The sequence below is a fragment of the Heptranchias perlo genome, chromosome 1, assembly GCF_035084215.1.
Source record: "Heptranchias perlo isolate sHepPer1 chromosome 1, sHepPer1.hap1, whole genome shotgun sequence".
Taxonomy (NCBI): Eukaryota; Metazoa; Chordata; class Chondrichthyes; order Hexanchiformes; family Hexanchidae; genus Heptranchias; species Heptranchias perlo.
In genome coordinates this window covers 65723984-65744734 of record NC_090325.1, presented here as the reverse complement: position 1 = coordinate 65744734, position 20751 = coordinate 65723984, and the positions used below count along the sequence as shown (strand labels likewise).

At 38.4% G+C, this 20751-nt stretch overlaps 1 protein-coding gene and 1 pseudogene across 3 annotated transcripts in view; one reads left to right on the top strand and one right to left on the bottom strand.

Annotated features, from left to right (window-relative positions):
- The window catches only part of LOC137322916 (putative nuclease HARBI1 pseudogene), a 201874-nt pseudogene extending 195955 nt beyond the window's left edge, over positions 1–5919 (bottom strand).
- il6st (interleukin 6 cytokine family signal transduce) overlaps positions 5665–20751 on the top strand; it is a 66533-nt gene continuing 51446 nt past the window's right edge. For 2 of the 3 annotated variants that reach the window (XM_067986131.1, XM_067986113.1), the window contains exons 1-2: positions 5973–6072; positions 9388–9507. In XM_067986131.1, the coding sequence (XP_067842232.1) occupies positions 9489–9507 (19 nt within the window). In that variant the 5' untranslated portion in view covers positions 5973–6072; positions 9388–9488. Of the gene's footprint in view, positions 5801–5972; positions 6073–9387; positions 9508–20751 lie in introns of those variants that run through there. The other variant, XM_067986122.1, reaches the window with a different exon arrangement.

Below are 20751 nucleotides of genomic sequence, written 5' to 3'. Positions count from 1 at the left end.
TATAATATTACAGTAACACAACTTGTACTCATCATCCGCAGCAACTACACTTAACAATTCCCTTATTCATAAGTCTAGGTCATTTACATATATATAAGTAATAGCAGCCCCAACACACACCCTTGTGAAAAAACATTCTCCACATTATTCCGATCCAAGAAACTTCCCTTTACCCCTACTCTTTGTTTTCTGCTCTTCATCCATGTAGCTATATTCAACCTAATTCCATGTGCCATATTTTTGCTATCAGACTTTCATGTGGTACCTTATAAGTGCTTTCTGAAAATCCACATAAACCATATTCACCGCATTTTCTTTACCTATCCTGTCCTTTATTTCTTCTAGAGAATTCTATAAAGCCTGGTAAAGCATAACAAGCTTTTTAAGTATACACGCTGACTGGCCCTGATTAACTTATGTTTCTCCAAATGCTTAGTAATTACCTCTCGTATTATAGACTCTAGGGGGGTAATTTTAACTTTTGTTGAAAATGTAAAATGGACGATATCGGATTGGCGTCCCATTATGCACCTCTCCCGATTTTCATTTCTCTTGAAGTCAAAGAAATCAAACTCGGCTGAATTGAAATCGCCCATTTTACACCACTGCCCAAAGTCAAAATTACCCCCGAGTAGTTTTATAACTGAAGCAAGAGTAACTAGCCTATAATTTCCTGGCTTATCTCTGTCTCCCTTTTTGAAAATAGGTGTCACATATGCCACCTCTGGTCATCTGTCACAATTTTCCATTGCATAGATTTTTGAAAAATTATAATCAAGAACCTCCTCTTTCTCTTCAGCTTCCCTCAGGATCCTCAGATATAAATCATCGGGTCTTGGTGATCTTAAATTAGAGTAATGTTTTTTGTGCCATTTCTCTTTAAATATTAACCTCCACCAACAGTTCTACATCCACCTCTGGTGCTTCCACAATCCCCAGATTATCAACAACTTGCATGTAGCACTTTTATTGTAGAAATATTTCCCACGGTACTTCATGGAGGCATAAGGAAAAAATAGAAGTCGAGAGGTATTAGGAGGGGTGACCAAAAGCTTAGTCAAAGACGTGGGTTTTAGGAGAGACTTAATTAGGAGAGGAAGGTAGAGAAGCAGAAAGATTTAGGAAGGGAAATCAGGGAGTGGGACCTAGGCAGCTTAAGGCAAGGTGCCAATAGTGCAATAAAAGGAGTGGGGGGAATGGAGGAGAGGCCAGAGTCAGAGGGTAAAAAGTTGGGGGATAAGTTGTAGGGCTGGAGGAGGTTACAGAGATTGGGAGAGATGAGGCCATGGAGGGATTTAGGAACAAGGGTGAGAATTTTAAATTTGAGGCATTGGGGGACTTGGAGCCAATGTAGGTCAGTGAGAACATGACTAGGTGGGCAATAGAAATTTGGCTGAGGTGGCGTTTAGAGAGTGTGGAGGTTAGGAAGCTGGTCACGAGAGCATTGGATTAATCAAGTCTGGAGGTTATCAGCAAATGGGCAGAGGTAGAGATGGTAATTACAGAGCTGGAAGTAGCCGGTCTTTGTGATGGAGAAGATATGAGGTCAGGAGCTGAGCTAAGGGTTGAGTAGAACACTGAAGTTGTGCACAGTCTCATTCAGCTGAGGCAGTGATCAAGGAGGGGATGGAGCCGAAAGTGAAAGTACAGAGTTTGTGACGAGATTGGAAGATTATGGATTTGTTCTTCCCAACATTTATCTGGAGAAAACTGTGGTTCATCCAAGACTGTATATCAGACAAACATGCTGACAGCACAGAGGCAGCGGAGGGGTCAAGAGAAAGGTGGAGAAGTACAACTGGATGTGATCAGTGTACAGCTGCAAGCTGATCTCATTGCTGTGGATGATTTTACCAAAGGGCAGCAAATAGATGCTGAAAAGGATGTAGAAACGATGGATCCTTTGGGGAACCTGGGGATCCTGGTGCGGGGATGGGACGAGAAGATATTGCTCGAGATGCTCTGGAAACAGTTGGATAAGTAAGAGTGGAACTAAGCAAGGACATAAGAACATAACAAATAGGAGCAGGAGTAGGCCATACGGCCCCTCGAGCCTGCTCTGCCATTCAATAAGAACATGGCTGATCTTCTACCTCAACTCCACTTTCCCACCCTATCCCCATGATCCCCTTAGTGTCCAAAAATCTATTGAATTCAGTCTTGAATATACTCAACAACTGAGTATCCACAGCCCTCTGAGATAGAGAATTCCAAAGATTCACAAGCCTCTAAGTAAAGAAACTTTTCCTCATCTCTGTCCTAAATGGCCGACCCGTTAACTTAAGACTATGACCCCTACTTCTAGACTCTCCCGCCAGGGGAAACAGCCTCTCAGCATCTACCCTATCCAGCCCTCTCAGAATTTCATACGTTTCAATGAGATCACCTCCCATTCTTCTAAACTCCAGAGAATATAGGCCCATTCTACTCAATCTCTCCTCATAGGACAACCCTCTCATCCCAGGAATCAATTGAGTGAACCTTCGTTGCACCCCCTCTAAAGCAAGTAGGTAAGGAGACAAAAACTATACAAAGTACTCCAGGTGTGGCCTCACCAGAGCAAGACCTCCTTACTCTTATACTCCAACCTCCTTGCAATAAAGGCTAACATATCATTTGCCTTCTTAATCGCTTGTTGTATCTGCATGTTAACTTTCTGTGATTCATGTACAAGGACACCCAAATCCCTCTGAATAACAACATTTCTTAGTCTCTCACCTTTTAAAAAATATTCTGCTTTTCTATTCTTCCTACCAAACTGGATAATTTCACATTTCCCAACATTATATTCCATCTGCCACCTTCTCGCCCACTCACTTAACCTGTCTACATCCCTTAGAAGCCTCTTTGTGTCCTCCTCACAGGTTACTTTTCCCTCTAGCTTTGTATCGCCAGCAAACTTGGATACATTACACTCGGTCCCCTCTTCTATGTCATTCATATATATAAACAGCTGAGGCCCAAGCACTGATCCTTGCGGCACCCCACTAGTTACAACCTGCGAACCCGAAAATGACCCGTTTATTCCTACTCTCGGTTTTCTGTCTGTTAATCAATCCTTAATGCATGCTAATTAATTACCCCCAATCCCATGAGCCCTAATCTAGTGTAACAACCTCTTGTGTGGCACCTTATCGAATGCCTTTTGAAAATCCAAATATACTACATCAACTACCCTGCTAGTTACACACTCAAAAAACTCTAAGAGATTTGTCAAACACAATTTCCCTTTCATAAAACCATGTTGACTCTGCCTAATCATATTATGATTTTCTGAAGTGCCCTGTTACCACATCCTTAATAATAGATTCTACCATTTTCCCCACTACTGATGTCAGGCTAACTGGCCTACAGTTCCCTGTTTTCTCTCTCCCTCCTTTCTTGAATAGTGGAGTTACACTTGCTACCTTCCAATCCACGGGGATTGTTCTAGAATATAGGGAATTCTGTAAGATCAAAACCAATGCATCCACTATCTCTGCAGTCACCTCCTTTAAAGCCCTAGGATGTAGGCCATTAGGTCCAGGGGATTTGTCTGCTTTTAGTCCCATTAATTTATCTAGTACTTTTTGTTTACTAATCTTAATTACTTTAAGTTCCTCACTCTCATTAGATCCTTGGTTCCCCACTGTTTCCGGTATATTTTTGGTGTCTTCTACTGTGAAGACAGATACAAAATGTTTGTTTAACATCTCCGCCATTTCCTTATTCCCCATTATAATTTTTCCTTTCTCTCTCTAAGGGACCCACGTGTACTTTCACTAATCTCTTCCCTTTTACATACTTGTAGAAGCTCCTACAGTCTGTTTTTATATGTCTTGCTAGTTTACTCTCATATTCAATTTTCTCCCTCTTTATCAATTTCTTGGTCATCCTTTGCTAATTTCTAAAACCCTCCCAATCCTCAGGCTTACTACTTTTTTGGCAACATTATAAGCCTCTTCTTTTATTCTACTACTATCCTTAACTTCTCTAGTTAGCCACAGTTGGAGCACTTTTCCCATGGAGATTTTATTCCTCAGGGGAATGTATATTCGTTGAGAATTATGTATTATTTCTGTAAATGTTCACCATTGTTTATTTATCATCATATCTTTTAATCTAATTTTCCAATTCACCTTAGCCAATTCGCCCCTCATACCTACATAATCAGCTTTGTTTAAATTTAAGATCCTGGTTTCGGACTTAACTACTTCACTGTCAAACTCAATATGAAATTCTATCATATTATGATCACTCGTCCCCAGAGGATCCTTAACTATAAGATTACTAATTAACCCTGTCTCATTACACATTATTAGATCTAAAGTAGCCTGTTCCCTAGTTGGTTCCTTGACATATTGTTGTAGAAAACTGTCTCAAATGCATTCCATGAACTCATCCTTCAAACTACTTTTGCTGATTTGGTTTGCCCAGTCTATATTAAGATTGAAATCCCCCACGATTATTGCATTACCCTTGTTACGTACTCCTCTAGTTTCCTGATTTATACTCTGTCCAATACCATAACTACTGTTAGTGGGCCTACAAACTACTCAGTCTTCTCTTTTCTAGAGGAAAGAGCCTGTTCAATCTTTCCTGATAGGTATAACCTCTCAGTTCTGCTATTATCCTAGTAAATCTTTTTTGCATCATCATCAGTGCCTCTATATCCTTTTTATAATATGGAGACCCAGAACTGTTCACAGTACTCCAAGCGTAGTCTAACCAAGGTTCTATACAAGTTTAAATTAACTTCTCTGCTATTAGAGGTCTTTAATATTATGAAAACGTTTGACAGGATAGACGAAGAAAAGATGTTTCAACTTGTGGGGAGACCAGAACTAGGGGCCATAAATATAAGATAATCACTGATAAATCCATTAGGGAATTCAGGAGAAACTTCTTTACCCAGAGAGTGGTTAGAATGTAGAACTCTTGAACACAAGGAGTGGTTGAGGCAACTAGCATAGATGTATTTAAGGGGAAGTTAGATAAACGCATGAGGGAGAAAGTAGAATAATAATAATAATAATAATAATAGAAAGATATGTTGATAGGGTTAGATGAAGTAATGAAGAAGGCTCGTCTGGAGCATAAACACCGGCATGGACCTGTTGGGCCGAATGGCCTGTTTCTGTGCTGTACATTCTATGTAATATATTTTATTAGTTTCAAGTTTGATCTAATTTTCCTGCTAATCACGGGAATCCTATAAACTTCCTTTTTTCTTACTGGAATGTACTTGATTTGTACCTTTTCCATCTCATTAAATTTGATTTTTAAACCTGATAATGAATTTCCCTCCTATCCTAAAATTGTAAACAATTTTACAACACCAAGTTATAGTCCAGCAATTTTATTTTAAATTCACAAGCTTTCGGAGGCTTCCTCCTTCCTCAGGTGAACGATGTGAAAATGTTGGTTTTCACATCGTTCACCTGAGGAAGGAGGAAGCCTCCGAAAGCTTGTGAATTTAAAATAAAATTGCTGGACTATAACTTGGTGTTGTAAAATTGTTTACAATTGTCAACCCCAGTCCATCACCGGCATCTCCACATCATGACTATCCTAAAAGACATTTTTTTAAAAAAAACTACAGCTCGTGTGGGCGTGGTGTCAGACGTCACTGGCGATAGGCGGGGTTTGCGTGGCGTTAGGCGGCCTGGCAGCGAGCTATTGACAGACGGATGGGGCCTAAAGCGCGGCCTGCAGTTTTCCAAGTCTGCCGAGCTGTTTATCAGTATTGACTGAACCCTCGCAAACTTTACTGCGTTGTGGTGGTGGAAAGGTCTTGGATACCGTACAAAGAAGTAACACGGTAAGTACAATTCACATGGCTCTATAAAATATAGATAATATATTAAGGCATTTTACATACGGCGTCCGCCTCTGGGCGTTGCTTCCGATGAAGTTGTCGTGGTGACGCAGACATGCCTCTGCTGGCGTCGGGACGCATGTACGACGCGTGCACAAGTAGTGCGGTGACGTCAGTGTCTGCGGAGCTTGCAGCGAGACGGTTCTGGAGGTTGGTTTTTTAAACCGCGGCCGGCAAATTATGAAGAGATGCCGGGCGGCCGGACGGGTGGACGGGTACGTGTTATTCGGCTGCAAAACCACCCCTCAGTAGCTTGTGTTTTACTTTCTTAATGCGGGGAAGGGGCTCTGGTGTCTCTAGTGGGTCTGATCGTTGTGCGCCTGCGGCGACTTTTTCTTCGCCTGTTTACCGTCTGTGCACTTGGTTCACGGTATTTCCCTTGGCCTATTTCATAATCAGGAATCTGTTACCCAACCGCCCCCCCCCCCACAATCCTGATCTGATGGGGTGTGGGAAAGAAGTGTTCTGAGGCAGGGTGTGAAAGTGAGAGTTGCTACATGATTGCTGTGGAAATTGAACTTTTTTTCTCTAGACTATTAGTCGCAGTAGTAATGTGCCCCTCGTACTCGAGGATGACGGTGCCAACAATGAAGGAAGCCTGGAAGGAAAGAAAGAACGAACTTGCATTTATATAGTGCCTTTCACGACCTCAAGACGTCCCAAGGCGCTCTACAGCCAATGAAGTACTTTTGAAGTGTAGCCACTATTGTAACGTAGGAAATTGTAGCCAAAGTTCATGTTGGATGGGTATGTTGATGACTAGGCAGGCCCATACGTTAGCAACATTGTCTACCACAAGCCCCACATAATCGTGTTCCTGGATGGGGTTCTCCTGTTGTTCCTGATCCTTCCGCATCTTGCGTCTTGTCACCACACTGCCACGGCGTTGTAACTTAAGCCCTTAAGTCCTCTCATTTCAGCATATCATTGCAGACTGTCAGTGTCCAGGATTTCCCAAGAGTCAACGACCATGTTGTACTGCTTCAAGTATATCATTGTAGCGCCTTTGTTGTCTGCCATGTATTTTTCAGCCATCCACCAATTCTCCATAACATGTACGGCCGATATTATTACGTCTCCGTACAGCCTCATCAGATCGGATCTTGTTTCAAGTACTTACTCTTTAGACCTGGAATTGTAATTTGTTTCTGGTTGTGCAGAGGAAATAACTACTAAAATCAAATTTTAATTTCTTGTGTAGAGCTCAGAATATTTAATAATATGGTTTTACATTTAAAGGTTTTTTTTAACGTGTTTTATTTGTAGTCCTGAATATAGAGGATACTTGAGAATGGCCTTTTGAGATGATTTATAGCCTGTGAATTGGCTGGCCCAATAACTAGCAAATGGGTTTGTCATAATAATGTTTTCTATTCCATGTTAAAGGGGAAACAAAGTCTAGGGAGAGTACTTTAATTCAAATTACTCTCCACTCCCCTATTGTATATTATTTTCAATATTTGCAAAATATTGACTAATTGGATTTCTACCTCCATGAATTTTCTACCTCCAACACAGTACCTTCAGTTTTAACTATCCACCATGATGCTGATTCCACAATTATCACTATTCTCTCTGACTGCCTATCCAACATCAGGTCGTGGATGCGCTGCAACCTTTTGTAGTTTGACATTGGCAAGACTGAAACCATCCTGTTTGGACCCTGACAGAAATTCCATGCCTTAGCCACTGATTATTGCCTGGAGGCCTACTTATATTCAACCCTGAGCTGAGCTTCACACCCCATATTCAGTCTATCTCCAAGACTGCCTACTTCCACCTCCAAAATATTACTTCATTGCCATTAAAACTTTCATTAATGCTTTTGTCAACATGGATTCTACTTTTTCAATGGTGCCCTGTTTGATCTCCTGAGTTCCACCCTATATAAACAACACCACCAACTTGTATTTATATAGTAAAATGTCCCAAGGTGTTTCACAGGAGTGTTATCAAACAAAATTTAACACCCAGCCACATAAGGAGATATCAGGATAGGTGACCAAAAGCTTGGTCAAAGAGATAGGTTTTAAGGAGTGTCTTAAAGGAGGAAGAGAGAGATAGGGAGACAGGTTTAAGGAGGGAATACCAGAGCTTAGGGCCCAGGCAGTGGAAGGCATGGCCACCGGCCAACTCGTGTTCGGGTACGGTAGTGTAGTGGACTAGTAATCTAGAGGCCTGGGCTAATAATAATCCAGAGAATGTAAGTTCAAATCTCACCATGGCAGTTTGAGAATTTGAATTTAGTTTTTTAAAAAAAAGTATTTGATATGAGTAAAAATGGCCATGAAGCTGTTAGACTGTCGTTAAAAACCCAATGGGTTTTCTAGAAAGAAGATGCTTGTGGCAGTAGTTTATCTTCACGGGTCCTCCAAGCAGTGTTTTTTTGATCTCACTAAATCCCCACACACATCAAGCAAGCACCCATGATAAATAAAGGAATTTATTATTGTCACTATGAATCACTCTGAGGCAGACGGCAGACTGCATTCAGGATAGCAATAATTTAGCTTCAAATTCCTGTGGCATCACCAACTCATTTGGATTGAAACTGTGCTGTATAATAGTAACAAACACATTTGTATGAAAATCCTTTGTTACTTTAACAAAGCCTTAACTCATTTAAAGTAAATGGGTTAATAATTTTGTTAAATACTGGACTGAGGAATGTCATACAAACGCATTAATGTGTTCATTACTAATATCGCACAATGAGATTTCAAGCCAAGTTTCCCAGCTTGAGGATTCTGCTAAATGTTTGGATCTTTTATGCCTCAGAATATTAAAGAAAAAAAGACTTGCATTTATGTAGCGCATTTCACGACCTCAGGGCATCCCAAAGCGCTTTACGGACAATGAAATACTTTTGAAGTATAGTCACTGTTGTAATGTAGGAAACGCAGCAGCCAATTTGCACAAAGCAAGGTCCCACAAACAGCCATGAGATATTTTTTAAAGTGATGTTGGTTGAGGGATAAATATTGGCCAGTACACGGGGAGAACTCCCCTGCTCTTCTTCGAAATAGTGCCATGGGATTTTTTACGTCCACGTGAGAGGGCAGATGGAGTCTCTGTTTAATGTTTTGTCCGAAAGACGGCATCTCCGACAGTACTGCACTGAAGTGTCAGCCTAGATTATGAGCGCAAGTCCCTGGTGTGGGACTTGGACCCATAACCTTCTGACTCCGAGGCAAGAGTGCTATCACTGCTTCACAGCTGACACCTAATGTCCTTTACTAATGTCCTCCATTTCCTTGCTCCCCAGCCTTGCTTCACCCTACACTCTTTCAGTTCTGATCTGTATGTTCTATCTTAAAGATGCCATATAAATATCGGTTGTTTGCTCATTTATAGATTGTTGTTGTAGTGATACCACTAATGGTGGGGTGGGGAAGTCCCAAAGCACTCTGGAGCAGTGCAGTGGGACCATGATTTTGGCCTGGCATGGCAGTCAACTTGGAGCATCTGACCTTGGTAAATACGGTGCCAACAAATATGGAATGTAATTTTCCACTGTCGGGTTTTTCCAGATCAACTACCAGACTGTTGTGAAGTTACTGCACCAATTGCAATCGAAGATATATTCCCAGTGTACCTCTCCATCAGTGATATCACCTGAAGTGGCTTAGAGATGAGCAGACCTGTCGTAGGTATGAAATTTATGATTTTAAAAAAGATAGATTGTATTGATGATGATATGTGTGCATATTTGTTATTTTATCATACTGGTGCCATTTATTTTTGGCACAAGGTGAAGACAAGGGTCAAAACAATCACTGCAGTGGTTTAAAAGAAATCTATACTTTTGCATTAAAGTTCATTGTTGTGGAATAGCACCGAGATGGTTCAGTACTTTTAAAGAGAAAGATGGGTAAACATTTTGGTGGAGATCCTTCATTAGAACTATTAGAATATTTTGAATTATTTTGCAGTCATTGGATTTTCCATGCTAATTTTATTTTAGATTTATTCTGTTCATACAGAAGTCTGATTTTTTTTTAAGCATATTTGTTTTTGTACGAAAAACATATTCCATTGCATTTCATCAATTTCCATCACTTTTGCTTTAAGGAAAATAAAGCTTCCATGTATCCTCCATTAAAGAATATACCAGCACTAAAATTCATGGGGAAATTAATTAATTCGCATATGAAAAGAAAAATTTAAGTGCTAATATTTTTTTGTACTTTTGTGGTATTAACAGTGTATTGTTTTGGAACTAGTGAAATACAATCTTTACTCTGCAGCAGTTGTTACAACTTGTTGCTTTTATTGGCATTTATTATTTGGTTGGATAATAATGTTGTGAAAAATGCAATTGGTGGACCTAATTGAGTAATTTTCAAATGTTTCTTTCTTGTTTTTCCAATTTTTAAAGTCTTTCTATTTAAATATTTTTGGTCTTGTTTCTGATCAATATTCTTGTTTCCTTTTTTAAAAAAAAATCGCTGTCACCAAGTAAATGCAGTCAAAAAAAATGTAGCTTTCATGAGTTTTTAATATTTTGTAAATCATGTACGATACCAGGCATAATATGTTAGCTAGTGCAGTTGCTTTAATAAATTAATATGTGAACCCCACCTACATTAATTGAAAGCATGAACATAGGAATTATGGTTGCTTTCAGCCTGGTCATTCAGTAATATTTCTGAGAATAAAATACGCAGCAACTTACAAGTTAAGAATAATTATGCAACATCCTTATAAGCTAACTCAGTTTTCTACTTATGTGTAATAGTGACTAAAGACAGCAGATGTTATGTGGAATGACAAAAAAAAAATCCCTTCTCGAGAGACAATCTTTTTCTTTTACCGTTGTTAAACAAACCAGACCTGCTCTAGTCATAGGTGTTGCCTATCTGTGAGCAGTTCATAATAGAAACAAAGCTTTGAAAATTCAGTCTCCAGTTTCTGTGAAAGTCTTTTGGTAAAAGCGAAGATGGTGCAGGAAGTATGTGCCATTTGCAACATTTTCAATACATTTATAGATGTAAATCTTATCTTAGCATTGTTAAGTAAACCACAAATTCATATAAGTTAACAGGTTAATCATAACAGATATGAAGGCTTTTGCAAAGTGCATATAAATGCAGTTAAGTGTTAGTGGAAACATTTGGGAAAATTGACAGCTGTTCCACATTTCATCACTTTCCAAATTTGTTGTACACCTTTCATAAAATTCAAGTACTGCTGCTGTCCTATTTCCTTTGTCTTTGTTAGCTAAGTGGCACAAAGTATTTCTATATAGTAGGTTCATTTGGAATAATTGCACACTTTTAAACGTGATCCAGATGATCCACACTATTTGACATATAGCTGCATTTGTGGGACTTGTTTTTATATGATTGGATGATGCTTTTATGCATGTAGAGTTTCTATTTTGTGGTTTACGATGGAAAGTTAAAGTAGTACATTTAATTTATTTATTCCACACTCTGACTTCCATATAATCTAAGAAACTTTGAGTCTGACTGCTCCCCAGGCCTAATTCAGTGACACTGTGTATTTTATCCTCTTTACTCAACCCTCTAGACTGAACGGTATTTGGTACAAGTTTTGGGGGAAAAATACATTAAATAGTAATCAGTGTTGTCACTAGGCTTATGTAGCATATTGGTACCAATACACTAGGAAAAATTACACTTGTGAGTATGCTTTGAGGCTGTATGCTTTAAAGCTATACAGTCTACTTCCTGTGTGATCTTAATTCATCACCTCAAGATGTTTCCATTCATGTATTTCACCCAAAGTGTTATACAACTCAAAATCTCATGATCCTAGTTTAGAAAAACAAAATCTATAATTGTTCTGCAAGATATTTTTTCTAAGTCCAAAGGTCACAATATGAAAGTTTTTTTTACAGAATTCAGTTGATAATGATATGAACATTCCATATCCCCTACCATTTATGATTTGCTGAAAACCTAGTGAAAGCACTGTTTGACAATTTCATGAAATAACCATATAGGCATCAGAAAATTTTGCTGAACATATATGCACTTAAACAATAATATCAGTTCACTCTGCCATTTGTCACAAAGCAATATATAAATTATAATTTGTCTTCACTTGATGGCAAGATTGAGATTAGCAACACGGCTTCTGGCTATTGTGGATACAGATAAATTTATATTATGCCAATCAGAGGCACCATATTTGTAGACTAGTGCACTCTCCTAAAACGCTACAGCCAGCTTACCTGTAATGCCAAATAAGCTAAAGTATTTGTACCAAATATTGACTTCTCAGTAATTTATCTTTCTCTTATTTTTCTTGGTAGTTTTTAAAATATTCATCAGCTCTTTAGATGTATAAAAATATACCACTGCTAAAACATTCCCTGATACTCCAAATTAATATAAAAAATAGTTTTCCTAAATAAGTTCTAATGTAATATCCTTCTTGCTGTCGACATTCAATATACATTCATGTCCCTTTCTAATCAGTGTTATTTGATTGTTGCCAATAGTGGTAAGATACAGCTGTTCAAAATGGCAAGGAACTTCGTGAGATTAGCAAATTGCTTGATGAGTACAAATGCTTACATTATCAGCGATAAAAGGAAACAAAACCAAAAATTCTAAAACCAATATTCTAGATTGTGACAGCTTTTGTTAACTTTATCAAATGAAAAGTTACTTCTGTGATTTTGGTTGGTTGTATTTCTGCATCCTGTTACCTCTGTAAACCAAAGTACAAAGTCACTTTGTCACATTAATAAACTTATTGCGGAGAACAAATGATTGGCATACTTCAGTTTGTCCGATCAGAAAATTAGAATATGCCTTTGATTGAATATGCCACAACTTCCTATTTATGAGGCCCATCGACCCTGTCCAGTAGAAGTTGGCAGGCTTAAATCACATTCTTCTACTTGGATGTCTTTTTTTCCAGGCCCAATTCTTGTTTATCCTCCCAAAATGCATTGCTTCATGTTTATCTACATTGAATTGCATTTGCCACCTGTATGTCAATTCCACTCTGTCTTTCTAAAATCTTTTACAGTCATCCTTGCTTGCCAAACTTTCAAATCAGCAAATTTCAAGATTGTACTAGAGTCCAAATCATGTGAGATGTATGTATGTATATATTTAATTGGCACCTGGAAAAGTATGGGCTAATAAATGAAAGTCAGCACGGATTTGTTAAAGGAAAATCGTGTTTGACTAACTTGATTGAGTTCTTTGATGAAGTAATGGAGAAGGTTGATGTTGTGTATATGGACTTCCAAAATGCATTTGATAAAGTACCACATAATAAACTTGTTAGCAAAATTAAAGCCCATGGGATTAAAGGGACAGTGGCTGCATGGGTACAAAATTGATTGAGACAGAAAGCAGGGAGTAGTGGTGAACGGTTATTTTTCAGACTGGAGGGAAGTATACAGTGGTGTTCTCCAGGGGTCAGTATTAGAACCACTGCTCTTTTTGATATATATTAATGACTTGGTCTTGGGTATGGAGGCAATATAAACTAAATGGTACAATTTTAAAGGGAGTGCAGGAACACAGAGACCTGGGGGTGTATGTACACAAATCTTTGAAGGTGGCAGGACAAGCTGAGAAGGTTGTTTAAAAACGCATATGGGATCCTGGGCTTTATTAATAGAGGCATCGAGTACAAAAGCAAGGAAGCTATGCTAAACTTTTATATAACACTGGTTAGGCCGCAGCTGGAGTATTGTATTCAATTCTGGGCATTGCACCTTAGGAAGGATGTCAAGGCTTTAGAGAGAGTGCAGAAGAGATTTACTAAAATGATAGCAGGGATGAGGGACTTCAGTTGTGCAGAGAGACTGGAGAAGCTAGGGTTGTTCTCCTTAGAGCAGATTTGATAGAGGTGTTCAATATCCTGAACGGTTTTGAAGGAGTAAATAAGGAGAAACTGTTTCCAATGACAGAAGGGTCGGTAACCAGAGGACACAGATTTACAGTGATCAGCAAAAGAGCCTTCAGATATGAGGAAATTTTTTTTACACATCGAGTTATAATCTGGAATGCACCGCTTGTAAGGGTGGTGTAAGCAGATTCAATAGTAACTTTCAAAAAGAAATTGGATAAATACTTGAAGGCAAAACATTTACAGGGCTATGGGAAAGAACAGGGGAATGGGACTAATTAGATAGCTCTTTCAAAGAACCATTAGTTAGAATGGGCTGAAGGGCCTCCTCCTGTGCTGTACCTACAATGATAAAAGTGAACCCAGTATTGCCCCCTGGGGTACACCACTTGTAACTCTCCTCCAATTTGTAAGGACTTGCACAACACCAGGTTATAGTCCAACAGTTTTATTATAAATCACAAGCTTTCGGCGCTTTCCTTCTTCGTCAGAACCCTTCACTCACCTGACAAAGGAGGAAAGCTCAGAAAGCTTGTGATTTAAAATAAAACTGTTGGACTATAACCTGGTGTTGTGCAAGTCCTTACATTTGTCCACCCCAGTCCATCACCAGCATCTCCACATCATGTCCTCCAATTTGAGCAGCGCTCATTTACCTCAAAACAAAAATGAAAGTGCTGGAAGCGCGCAGCAGGTCAGATAGCATCTGTGAAACAAATGGACAAGTTGATGTTTCAAAAAAAAATCGGCATGGGTTTTCAGTGACAAGATTGGGTTCAGCAGTGATGCCCCCACGTCAAAAATCCTGCCAACACTCCCTGTCATGGCTCTCACATAAATAATGGGCAAGGAACAAGAGGCTAGTCAGTATCTCTGGAACTGTACCGCAGCAAGGAGTTAATGCCTTCAGGCAAGGATGGAAGGGACGAAATTGGAGGTGAGAAAAAAAATGAGTATTTGTTTATTTGAGGATGGTATTGATGTATACGTGAGAACCAGCAAAGTCTATTGAAGAAACAGAAAATGTTGGAAACGCAGGTCTGTGGAGAGACTGTTTCTTCAAAACTGAAAAATTATATTAATATAATCAGAAAAAGAGAGGAGGTATATCACACATACGGACAAACCCATTGTGGAATCATGAATGGAATATATACACTACAGACCAATGGTAATTAGTCTTCAGTGCAGTGTTTAACCAGAAACTTCTCGCACCTTTCTGGAAAATTTGACAACTGTTCATTTGAAAAAGTTATAATTTTCCAAAAAAGAATTCAGTAAGTATGTTTTGCTCCTACTCATTATTCCACATTCTTTACAGACACAATTCATGGTATCCAGTTCTATTGAAAACATATTCGTATTAGAAATTTTGTATGTGCAAATGCCTTGGAATGCATACACCAAAACGACATCCAGTTATTCTTCCTGTCATTGAAGTTACTATTTAATACCAGAATGTTACCAAATGTTGAATTTTTAAATGTTTGCATATGTCCAAGGTACTGTAAAACATTCAAATATTCAACCTGCACAAAATGCAGTCTGAAACTTTTTCAGTTTTGTAGATGTTTTGGTGAGTGAATGATTTTGCTCATTAAAGTGAGGGATTTTGCTATTGGAGAACTGGAACACTGTTACTCTTGGTGCTCAGTACCACTGTTGAGGGCTCTTGAGATCAGCTATAGTACGAGTCCAATGCAAAGTAAAGCACTTTCTATTCTGTGGGTGCCCAAACAATAGACAAAACAGGATCCAGTTGCCAGTATGATTTTTTTGGACTGATTCATTTCCAGCCTCTTCCCAGTACCCTTTGATTTAGATTCTACTTCCTCCACCTTCTTCCCCCACCTGATCATATTGGATTTCTTTGCATGTTCATCCTCTATAAAACAATCTTTACTGTACGTTTGTTGTCCAAATACTAATGTTGGGTTCCTGAAATGGAAGCATTAAATTCCCCAAATCCTGTATCTGAATCAGCACAAAAATAAATCATCAACAGATTGGGATGTGGGCAAGTGATTTTTTTTCTGCTTTCATGTGTCAGATAAAACACTAAACTAATTCATTGCCTAAACAAGCAAGTCTCTTTATGTACCCACCCCCATGTTGTCAAACTAATTAAAAAAACACAATTGCTGAATTATTAATAAGAAAGTCTTTTTAAAAATGCTGCTATAGTTCACATCATGTAATGGGCTTTAAATCATAAATCTAACTTAATATTTTGTATTAAACTGCGATTGTAGTTATAATCCCTCAGCGTCTTAAATAGCCATTTGCCATCCCAAATTGGAGTACACTGAACTATTTATAATTTTAAAGCAAAATTACCTACAGAACTGCCAGCATGAATGAGATTTTACTTAGGAAAAGTATTGTAGAAATCTACTACTTTGCATCTGTAATTTTTGTTTTGCATATGCTGCTTGTTTCATTGAATGTTTTTTTTATTTGGAAATTTCAAACCAATGCCACAATATATTTTTCACACACTTTGGTTCACAAACATTTCACACCTTCCAGTTAAGCAACAATCATGTTAATTCCCCCCCCCCTGCCCCCGCCACTTGTATTGTGAGTTTTTGCAAATTATATTTAGTGGAAGTGAGTCATGTAAGCCACAGGGTTTGCTGTGAGAGTTTTATTTTGATTTGTGAATATACAATTTTTTTATTTAACACTGTAGACTGATATCTGACTGCATAACATAGCAGCAGTTTATGTTTTTGTTGTTTGTGTGCAAGATTGTGAGCAGTTTGTATTGTGCACTTGCATCACCTACTTTTGGTTGGAGGCTGTTCAAATTTGTTTTGCATGCAACCCTAGCAATCTCCAGAGATGGTAAACTAATCTGAGTAAGATTTGAATTTATGTCCCGGAGGTGAAAAGGTAGAGAATTATCTTGTGACATCAAGTTTTCTGGAGAAAAATAATCTTGATATCTTGTGCTTTCATAATTTGCTTGCTTAATTATAGAAATTCATTTTATGCTATCCAGTTGTATATATCCCAAAGGTGCTGTTGATATTTGCAATCCTTTGTGCTAATCAATTTCCTCCCTCTCCAAAGAGGTTTGTTTTTACATAGCAATGGTGATATGAAGAGTTGCATTTTCAAAGTACTCTTTTTATTGTTATATCTGTTTTATAAGTTTTCAGTTTCATTTGGTTGTCATTTTGGATTCACGGTTTTTCTTTGAACCTAACCTATCGTGAATGAGAGCAAACTAATAATTTTTTAATACCAGAAACTTAGTTTTTCAGTGTTGCCAAGTTATATAGCTAGTCAGTTTCATTCCTAAGTTCTACAAAATGTAACAATAATCAGATTTTGCTGTGAGCACATTCGTAAAAGCAACTTCCGGATTTTCTCGTTTAACTGCGCATGTGCGCTCACCGGAAGTTACTGTCCGATTTACACATAAATGATGGTGGGTGCTGTTAGCCTCACTGTTACTTTCACAGCAAAATCCGGCTCTTTATCTGCAGATCTGGAGTTTTGTGACATGCTATAATTTTAAAAGTAACTGACGCTATTTTTGTGAAAAACTGTTTGGCAAAGCTTTCATTTGCAAACGAACATGATGAATTGCAACAGTGCATTATTGTGACATTTGTGTGTAATTTTGCTGTGATGTAATCACATGATTCTTCTCTCTCAAACAAAATGTTAACACTTTTATTAGTGCCTGTTCAGGTGATGTTAAAATTGCTTTCTTTAGTAATTTGGTGAGTTTTAGTGTGATAGTCACTTTTTATTAATTACGATTTTGTGGAGGGACCTGCTTTTCTGTAAGTGTTAAAGTAGGGGCTGCTTTTGATATTTGGAGCAAAAAGTAGATCAATGACTAACTGGGAATTTGCATGATGTTCAAAAAAAAATCAGTGTTTGGTTATTCTGCCAACAAAATATTTAAAGTGTTTTCCCACCAAACTGTAACTCTTTCATTTGAGATATTTGAAACGTGTTAAACAGAGCTACTGTGCCTGACAATCTTTTGTTTTTTCATTTATGGAGCAGCATTAGCAATTGCTGCGAAAACTTTTTCTAAACTGCATGGTCCTGTTTTGTCTGAGGAATAAAAGTATGTCAGCATAAGGGTATTTTGGGATCCAACTTAATTGGGGGCAGATGGTGAGAGTGTAGAAAAGTTTTTATTTAATTGCACTGTAAATCTGGTGTATGCCAGCATCTTCACAGAATATTGTGACCATAATTTGAGAAGCAATTTGTGTGAATTGTAGTGTTGGGATTTTACTGGTGAGCTTAATAATCATGAGTGCAAACCTTTACACCAGAGTGCCCAATGTGCTTGATCTTATGGTATTCATGAACTATTTCTAATCACTGTGGTACAAACTAACTTATTCCTGTGTGTGGCATTAAACAGGAACAGAAGAGACCCAGCAAGGACTTTTATTCACCATTGTGTCATTTCTTCTCTCTCCTTGCCCATCCATCCCTGAATAAATAAATAATTGAATAAAAGACATGCATTCAGTCTGGTAGGCACTTCTCACTGACAAGTTCAAGAGCTCAATGTTCTGTGCAGATTGGAATCTGTAGTCATTGGGAATGCTTTTCCCCACTACTCTTAAATCAATGTTGCTTAATTTATTTTTTAATGTGAAATTCCCACTTTATTGCTATTTATGTTGCTTAGTTCAAATTATTGGATTATTTAATCCTTTAGCACAGAAAATAACTTTGAATTATCAGGAGTAGACTGTACCCTGTTTCACTTTATCATATTTTTTCTCCCAGTACTTTATACTACAGCTTCCAATGCAGTAACTGATCACAAAGACCACTTGCTTCCACTTTCATAACATCATCTGCCTCCATCCCTGCCTCAGCCAGTCTGTTGCTGAAACTCACTCATGTCTTTGTTACCTCCAAACTTATCTATTACAATGCTGTCCTAGCCAGTCTCCCAACCTCCATGCTCTGTAAACCAGCTCATGTTCCTATCCTATCCAGCACCATGTCCCACTCACCCATCGCTCCTGTCCTTACTGACCTACATTGGCATCAGGTTCCCCAGTGCCTCAAATTTAAAATTCTCATCCTTGTGTTTAAATCTCTTCATAGCCTAGCCCTTCCCTAGCTCTGTAACCTCCTACATCTCCCAGCAGAACTCTCCATTTCTCCAATTACGGCCTCTTGTGCATCCTTCCACTGGTGGCTGTGCCTTCAGCTACCTAGGCCCCTCGCTCTGATATACCGTCTCCTTCTTTAAGACTCTCCTTAATACCCACCTCTTTGACCGAGCTTTTGGTCACCTCTTCTAATATCTCCTTCTTTGGCTCAATCTCTGTTTTTACACCTCTGTGAAGCACTTCGGATGTTTTTCTATGTTAACAGCTATATAAATGCAAGTTGTTGATTATTATCTATAATTCCTCCAATCATCATACAATCTCTAAAGAGATGCAGAGGGTATAAGAAAACTACAAGAATATCTGGTCCATAAAATTGTACACACTTTTCAGACTATGTAGATTCTTAAGTAGCTGCATATTTGGAAGTGGAAACATCTTCTCTATGTCTACCGTATCAAACCCTTTTCATAATCTTAAAGACCTCTATCAGGTCACCCCTCGGTCTTTTTTTCTAGAGAAAAGAGCCCCAGCCTGCTCAATCTTTCCGGATAGGTATAACCTCTCAGTTCTGGTATCATCCTATTAAATCTTTTTTGTTGTTGATTGTCATTCACTAAATTATTTGTAATTGTTAACTAAATATGTAGTAATTGTGATCAGACCGTAAGAATGGGTTGGGTCATTCGGCCTGTTGACTCTGCTCCTCCATTTTTGCTAGTCAATACAACTCTTGTTGTTTTCATCCCAGTTCCCTGTTTTCTTTTTTTATCCTCCATATCCTGTGCTATTCTTTCTTCCCATATAAATATCTGCTTTTTAAATCCTTAAATTGATTTTGCATCAATAGTCTTCTGGGACAGTGCATGTCACAATTTCAAAACTGTGAAGACGTTTTCCCTACATACACTTTTACTCAGTTTATCTCAAATTTTGGTGACTGGGTAGATAAACGGAATGTAATAGATGTGGCTTCTATGGCTTTTCAGAATGCATTCTATAAGGAGTCCTACAGAAGAGTTGTCACCAAATTCAGGCATATGGTACAAAAAGAAAAGTAGCAACATGGGTAGTAAGTTGGTGTACAGGAAACCTAGTTATGGTGAATAGGTGTTGCCTGGGTTGGAGAAGGGTTAGAAATGGTCTACCCCGGGAGTCAGTGCTGGGTCCACTTTTGTTCTATTTATATATAGATGGTTTGGACATGACCATAGGGAGTAAAATCTCAAACAGCGAGGACAACTGTAAAAGACTTGGGAGGACATCGGTTAGCCAAATGGGCAGACAATTGACAGGTGCAATAAATATGGGAAAGTGTGAGGTAATATGGAGGAAAACCAAAGAATAGGAATATACCTCTAATGGAAAAAACATTGAAGAGTGTCGATACACAGATACCTAGGATTCAAATTCCCTGAAACAGTATTTTAGATATTGAAAGTAATTGCATAAAGTACAAGAGGTAAGAATTATTACATTTATACAAGGCTTTGGTTTGGCCACAGTTGGGATGCTGTGTGCAGTTTTGGGCACCCTATATAGAAAGGTTTTTGAGGCCATTGAGAGTATAAAATGTAGATTCACCAGGATGATGGTAGGAAGGGAAATAGGAGAGACTTGAAAAACTGGGACTGTTTCCACTGGGGCAGATAAGGCAGGGAAATTTAATAGGGGGTTTTAAAATTATGAAGGGCTTTGGTAGGCTGAACGTGAACAAACTATTTCCTCCAGTTGTGTAGTCAGTGACCAGGGGTTATCAATTTAAATTTCTAACAGGGGAAGGTGAAAGGTTTGGAGAAATTCCTTTACTTAAAGGATTATTGGAACATATGTATTTGGGCCCCAAAATTTCTCCCCAACTGTCACTTTTGCATTCAAAGTATATTACGCTTTAAGTTAAATTAGATCGGCCACCATTCTGCTCATTTGCTTTATCCTTTTGCGCTATTG